Here is an 8,141-nt window from a genome sequence, read left to right on the forward strand (position 1 = left end):
ACATTTTCCTAGTTATTCATATTTGGTCTGAAGTTTTGTTCGATGTATATCCCCATTTGCGACCGGAACAACATGAATGTTTTCTTTCCCAGTCAGCGCAACAATTTTGTTACGTATAAGTCCGTAAGTCCTTAATATAAGTTGGTGGGGGCTTAGGTTTCGGTAAGGTCCCCTGAGCCTGTTTTCATTCATTTTATGCTAGAAGCGCAAAACTATTAATGTTGGATCTCCCGGGTAATTTATTTCTTATTTGGACACGGATTAGTTTTGACGTGTTAACTACAGCCGTGCTCTGCGGACTAAGCTTAACGTTTAGCATTGTTGACTCCACGCTATCGGAGTAGGGGCAGCCGTATAAAAGCATGGTTAGCAAGATCGTGCTCTCGTTTTTTGCACTTCGCTTTCACGCGTTGAGACATACGAGAAGTAATCATTTCTTCGGTTCGCGGAGCTTAATCACGCTTTATTTTGTTAGAAGCTAATTGAGCTTTTATTGACGTGGCACTTATTTATTATAATTATATTTTAATATAAAATATTAATGTGCTAGTTGAATTTTGTAATTGTCTTTGTGTTTCGGCGTCTTTTCGCTTATTTGAAATTAACCAGTTTAGTTTTTGCGATTTGTTTGCATTAAATTCAACAACTTTCATACACTTTTCCAAAGCACGAGACTTGCCCCCTCTCTTTAGCTGTTGGTTTTATAATTCTAAAATAATAAAGCGTCTTGGAGCAGCTGATTACAACAAGTGTTCGCTTAACATGATGTGTTTTAAAATTCAGCCCCATGGAAAGTAATCCTTGACTTTAAAGAAACCGGCAATAAGGAAAGTTTACGTTTGGTCATCGGCAAATTCCCTGGGTGGTGCGATGATCCGGCCTACATTTCTTCTTCGTTATGTTCTGAATTACCTTTTTTAACAAATTAATTTCTTTGTTGTGGTGGCATGCTGTCTTTATGTACTATATTTCTTAGGTATTGTAGAGAAGACATTAAACAATGAAAACGAAGACACGCCAAGTCTTCAAACAAGGAAAACGCAATCGACAAGATAGAGCGTTTAGAAACTCCGAGTTTTGAACCCGAGTGAGGAAGAATCGTGAGAAGTATATGTCGCTTCGTTGGTCCCACTTCAAGCCCAGGTTGCTAGTTACTAAATAGTCTTCCAAGTTTTGATTTTTGGAGATAAATTCGGGCTAGAATGCAATTAGGCTAAGTGGAAGTGACCCCTGTTGAGAATTGTGTACACTTAGCTTTTGATCTGAGCTAACAACATTACGGTATCGGCACTGGATAGAAAATCATATACATAAAATAAAAATTATGTGGCTTGGGAACCGAACTTGAATTGATTGGTCTTCAGGTGTGTTCTACTGTGAATGGCAAGGAATGGCGCTGATGCAGTCCAGTCACAGTATTAAGTTTAAAAGTACGAAGTGGATATAGCGATGTGTTTCTCCGCAGAACGGAGATCCATCTTATCCACCATCCTTTGATCCATCTTATCCACCAGTATTTACCGAAGCAGGCAGAAATGGCGTAACGATGTATGCGGAATTGAAGAAAAGGCTAGAGAGCTCGTGTTTTATAGTTGGAGATTTTGAGATTTTTCAAGCTTCTATGACTCGAAGCTTCAAATACTACTCTTAATTTTGTATATGTATATATATATATCGATTTAGCGTCGCTTGTGAACAGCTGTTTTTACTTTTGTGCTCCGAGTTTTTGCCTTTTCCAGTGATTTTGTGCGAGTGAAAGATTAGCCTAACATCTGCACTAGTAATTTTAAATAGATCTCCCAGTAAACGGGTAGGTCTTAATAGTTATTTTAACATTTCTATTAGATTTGTATAATCTCTTAGCTTTGTTTGTGTAACTTACGCTCCTAAACTTCCTAAAACTCTTTTACTCCCTCTCAATCTCCCTCGCTCTATTTTATAACTGTAACTCTCTATGAACTTGCTGAATTTCTAGTACTCTTTTTCGGTGCTATTTCTGTAACTCTCTCTCTCTCTCTCTTGCTTGATTTACATTGTATTTGTTCGTGCTGAAAGTTGTTAGTGTCGCACAAGCCACGCTCAGTCGATAGAATATTTTTTCTCTCTTGCTTTCTTACGTTTTGATAAATTTTCGCGATCTTAATAATAATTAATTTTAATAATAAAACATTATTAACCGAGTCGCCTAAACGCAAAAAAGCCAGCTTATCCGCCGTTAATGGAATCCAACCCAAATCCGAACTTGGTATCAGCAGTTCCTGTCGACACAGGGGTAAGCGAACCAACTTTGCGTATGGATACAGCTAGCTCAAGTGAAATTCATGTTTCCGGAATAAAAGCTTCTGTACTGGCTAAGTCAAAGAAATCGGTGCCGACCTTTCCTATAGGTACAGTAGGAACCGTTCCTGGATCTCAGCCTAGTGAGGTTCAGACTGCTGCTGGGGTGCTTAAGAAACTTTCAGTTGTTCCACAAAGGAAGCAAAGGAAGATGATTGCCGTCACCTTTAGCGTACAATCTGAAAGAATTGTCATTCAAATCCCGAATGAAATTGAATTTTTAAGTGTGAAAGTTTCCGTGCAATCTTTATCTGTTTTTGATATATGTTCCTATATTCCACCTGGCTCTGACCTAGTAATTTATGAGCACCATCTGTCTGCAATAAAATCTGTTTTATCCCTTCTTTCTAATTGTAATTTCTTTGATTGTTTAGGTGACTTTAATCTACCTACTTTCTTGGTCTCCTCTTACTGACTCATTTGTCACTATGCTTTTATCAGCCAATGATTTTGTGGATGTCCTTTTAGAATTATTGTTACAGCAAGTAAGCTTTATAACAAATCCCTTAAGTAGACAATCAGATCTTGTGTTTGTTTTAGACCCGTCTGAAATCACAGTATGTAGAATTGACGCTCTTGTTGTACCTGAAGACCGATATCGTCTAACTATGGAACTGACAATTTGCCTGCCCTGCTATGATACCCTCTGTCCTTTAGTTTCTCCAACTAAAATGAGATGTTTTCGTAAATGTGTCTATAATAAACTTAACGATATGATTTCTCAATATAATTGGACAGACTTTTGCAATTGTACAGAAAATGCCACTGAACTATTCTATACAGTGTTAAATACGTTTTTTAATGAATGCGTACCTGATAGGTTTCTTTCAAACCTAAACAGGCCTCATTGCTTCAAAGACTTAAAAATCTTTAATCTAACACTTATAAAAAGTATAAAAAATCTGGTAGACCAGCAGATTTTTCAAAAATGTGGTGGCTCTAACAGATTTTAATGTTCTCAACAGTCATTGCTATTCTATGTATCTGAATCTATGTAAATTTGAATTTTCAAACGATCCGAAACAGTTTTACAACTTTGTTAATGCCAAGCGTAAGTCATCGGCATTGCCTTCATCGGTACGTCTAAACTCAATGGAGACATCGACGGATTCTAAAATAGCAGATTTATTTGCTGAGTTTTTCCAAACTACTTATAGTTCGACAGCTTGGTCAAATTCTAACTACCCTAATCCCTTAATTCGGCAAATTGTATTTTTTCTTCTGTAATGACCGAAAGCTCTCTCTTAAGAGATTTAGCAACAACAACGCCAACTTGTTCTCCCGGTCCAGATGGACTTCCTGGATGTGTGCTTAAGTTTTGTTCATCAACCATTTGTAAACCGATTCTTAAACTTTTTAATTTGTCTATTTCATCATCAGTTTTTCCTTCTATCTGGAAGGACTCTTTTATTATTCCACTCCATAAAAAGATGCGAAGGTGGATGCCCAAAATTATAGAGGTATTTCTAAATTGTCGGCAATTCCTAAAGCATTTGAACGTATTATCACTTCTCATTTGCAACATTTATGTTCCTTGCTTATATCACCATGTCAGCAATGTTTTGTTAAGCGAAGACCGACCACCACCAACCTTCTTGAATTGTTATCTATTGTAATAAATGGGTTTAAGAAATAAATGCAGACTGACATTGTATATACAGATTTTAGCAAGGCCTTTGACTCCGTTAACCACTTACTTCTTTTATTTAAATTAGATCAGCTTGGGTTTCCGGGTAATCTATTATCTTGGATTTCATGTTACTTGAATGGTAGGACTCAGAGGGTTATATTCAAGAATGCTGTTTCAAAATTGACTTACGTGACATCTGGAGTGCCCCAGGGTAGTCATTTGGGCCCTTTGCTGTTTACTTTGTTTATTAACGATCTTCCCTCAATCATAACACATTCTCGTGTACCAATGTATGCTGATGATGTTAAGCTTTGTTTATCATAAATTGGCCCTTTGCTGTTTACTTTGTTTATTAACGATCTTCCCTCAATCATAACACATTCTCGTGTACTAATGTATGCTGATGATGCTAAGCTTTGTTTATCATATAATGATATAGCGTCGAGATTTAACTTGATTGATTGTTTTCATGGATGGTGTGAGTACAGCCTTTTAAATTTGGGTACTCCTACGTTTATCAGTTATTTTCTTTAAAATACGCCAGTTGATCATATATATTCAGTTAACGATTTAGGTGTTCTTCTGGACTCTGATTGCCACATTATGTCCACTGTAAACAAATCCTTGAGTGTTCTTGGGTTTATAAAGCGTTGGACAAAGGAATTTGATGACCCTTATACGTCCAAATTATTATTAACCTCCCTTGTCTGTCTTATTTTGGAATATTGTTCGTCGGATTGGAGTCCACAATATCAAGTGCACATGGACCGTATTGAGTCGGTACAAAAAAAATTTCTCTGATTTGCCCTCTGTAGGTTGAACTGGGATCAAAACGTAAGGCTACCTTTCTACCAGAGTAGATTACAATTGCTTAATTTACCTACACTTGTAAATCGTAGAACAATGCTTGGTACTATGTTTATACAAAATCTAATAAGACATTGATTCTTCAGATCTTTTAAGCCGCTTAACATTCACTGTTCCTGTTAGACTAACACGAAATTATTATCCTCTAAATTTGCCATGATGTACATCAAATTTTTGTCTGCATGAGCCCTTTCGCGTTCTATGTAAAACCTATAATAAACTTTATCATTTAATTTGCATTTCAACATCTATCCTGGTATTAAAAACTAATATTTTAACTCATTTGCTTCATTATTAGTTGTGCCTTTTATTTTCATTTGTGTCCCGTCTTTATTTGTTTTATGTATGTATCTTCCTCGCAAACTCGCATATTTTGCCCACATTGATGAAGGGCCCCGCGCGTAACAAGCACGTGCTTGGTGTCGTTGGGCCTCTTGTTTGTACTGTTTCAAGTGCATCAACGTCTATATCTACTCGTATATAAGAATAAGCTTGGTCTACTCCAATAATGCTCGTCCCAATCTGTAGCCGGTACTAACGCAGTCCATCGAAGCAGTCTAAGCTTCATTTAATTTATGCATTACCAAATGCCAATAGCCTCATATAATACAACCAGAACACAAATAAAAATCAAAAACATAGGAAGGATTCAAAAATTGAAATTGAAATACATCAGGTGAATCGAAAGTGCTAATTCCGATTATCAGACGACGTGTGCCTCAGGCATATATATATTGGTATTCTCGGGAGCAGCAGTCTTATAGTGCACGCATATTTATGTATTTATCTAATATAATATTTTGCAATCCCCATGATCCGGAGCGTCGAGATCTCATCGCACAAGATTAAAAAGAGGGTAAGTTTGTCGGAATGGGGTGGCTTTCATTCGTACAGAGTAAAATTTTCTGATCGCGGTCAACTTGGTAACCGCCAGTGCGATCTCTGTTTTCGAAGGATTGCAATTTGACACACAGCCCCCTCGTGGCACCTCCTGGGTAGCTATCTTAGCATCCGCTAGATAGTGAGCTAATGTGTGCAGCGAGTCACCTGGACGTAAAACGGTTGAGCGCAGGGTTTGGAACCCGCCTTGTAAAAAAAAGACCAGTAAAGACCAAAGCGAAAGCCTCGGATAAGATCCCCGCTTATGATAAGGACCACCGCAAAACGAAAAAGGACTAGATTTAGGGATATGCACCTGGAATGTCCGAACTTTTAATGGGGAAGGTGCCTCTATCCAACTGGCGGATGCCCTCGAAAAATTAAAGGCTGATATTACCGCCATTCAGGAAATGAGATGGACAGGACAAGGTTGCTCCAAGCGATCAAACTGCGATATCTACTACAGCTGGCATGCAGAGAGGTGTGAATTTGGATGCGGATTTGTAGTAAGCCGGAGACTTCGCCACCACGACTCCAATTTCACCCCAGTGAGTGAACGGCTGGCTACAATCCGCGTCAAAGCTAGGTTTTTCAATCTTAGCATAATTTACGCGCACACCACGATGGAGGAGAAGGATGCATTCTACGCGAGACTCGAGTACTCATACGACCGCTGCCCAGACCACGACGTGAAGCTTATCCTCGGGGACTTCGACGCAAAGATCGGTCGCGAACGCATCTTTGACCCCACCGTCGGTCGATTTAGCCTCCATGAGACCACCTCGAACAACGGTCAACGTTGCGATAGACGGAAGGCATGCCTCAAGCGTGAAGGACGTGCGTACGTTTCGTGGAATCAACATTGACTCGGACCACTATCTTGTCGCAGCAAAGATACGCATGCGGCTATGCCGAGCGAAAAACATACGCCCCATCACGCAATGAAAGCTTGACGTCACTAGGCTGCGATCTCAACGGAAAGCAATAGCATACTCCACTTACCTCTCGGAACTGATCCACCAACCTATCCCTCTCCCTGTTGACACCGGCGGACTCTGGGCGCACACATCCCACTCCATGCGAGCTGCTGCTGAAACAACCATTAGGTTCAAGCGCCCACCCACACGGAACCAATGGCAAAAAACGCCGCGCACAGAAAAACGTTGCAGTCTGACGCAGCGCGAGCTACGTGTGAACGTTACAGGGAGAAATGGAAGAGAGGCGTCTTTTCAGACGGAAAAAACGGGAGCAAGAAAAGCGAGAGTGCGAGGAACTTGAGGTGTTACAAGACAGGAATGATGTTCGAAAATTCTACCAACAAGTCAACCGTATGACACAAGGTTTCAAGACCGGAGCATCTAACTGTCTGGATGAAAATGGAAATCTGGTTACGGACACGCAGTGCACGCTGAGGTTATGGAGGGAGCATTTCTCCAGGCTGCTAGCAGGCGATGACGGCACCAATCCCGCCATTGGAGGAAGCAGCCCGATACCACCAATCGACGACAATGTGGATATACCACTACCTAACCATGACGAGGTCCGAGTTGCTATAACGCGGCTAAAAAACAGCAAAGCAGCCGGTGCTGATGGACTGCCTGCAGAGTTGTTCAAGGCCGGCGGTGAAAAGCTGATAAGATGCATGCATCAGCTCTTGTGCAAAATAGGGCTAGAAGAAAGCATGGCCAACGATTGGAATCTCAGCGTCCTTTGTCCCGTTCTGAAGAAAGGTGACCCGACGATATGCGCTTTCTACCGGGGAATCAGCCTGATTACCATCTCATACAAGGTCCTATCGAGCGTAATATGTGAACGAGTTAAGCCGTATACAAGCACACTGATCGGACCTTATCAGTGCGGTTTCAGACCTGGTAAGTCCACCATAGACCAGATCTTCACATTACGCCAAATCCTGGAAAAAACCCACGAGAATAACATTGACACACACCATCTCTTTGTCGATTATAAAGCTGCATTCGATAGACCGACGAGGGAACGCCTATATGCCACCATGTCTGAGTTCGGTATTCCTGCAAAGCTAATACGTCTTTGCAGAATGACATTGAGCAGCATCTTCAGCTCTGTCAAGGTAGGAACGAACCTCTCCGAACCTTTTAATACCGTTCGAGGCTTAAGACAAGACGACCCCCTGTCGGGCGACCTTTTCAATTTCTTTCATTCTTTTATTATACATTTTCAATATTTCTTGAAGAAAAAATGTATATACAATTGAATAGAGCCTTGATGTGTTTTCTCACTTTTTAGCCTACTCAAAGTTCTTTTTTGGGTTAATCGACAGGTATTGATGAGACAAATACATTTTAGTTAAAAAAAATTATCTTCCTTAAAATTGTGGCCACCAAAGTTTTGGGCGGAATGTAGGCGTTAGAGTGGTAGTGGCATATTTTTTTTGGGTCAATCGATATGT

General features: G+C 40.1%; 1 protein-coding gene across 1 annotated transcript; it reads left to right on the plus strand.

Annotated features, from left to right (window-relative positions):
* Positions 1-5,645: 5,645 nt before the first annotated feature.
* LOC127011842 (uncharacterized) lies at positions 5,646-6,579 on the plus strand. The gene is made up of 2 exons (XM_050890086.1): positions 5,646-5,690; positions 6,121-6,579. Exons 1-2 carry the CDS (start codon positions 5,646-5,648, stop codon positions 6,577-6,579), a joined length of 504 nt encoding a protein of 167 aa, XP_050746043.1.
* Positions 6,580-8,141: the final 1,562 nt, after the last annotated feature.

The sequence above is a fragment of the Drosophila biarmipes genome, unplaced genomic scaffold, assembly GCF_025231255.1.
Source record: "Drosophila biarmipes strain raj3 unplaced genomic scaffold, RU_DBia_V1.1 ptg000015l, whole genome shotgun sequence".
NCBI classification, from domain to species: Eukaryota; Metazoa; Arthropoda; class Insecta; order Diptera; family Drosophilidae; genus Drosophila; species Drosophila biarmipes.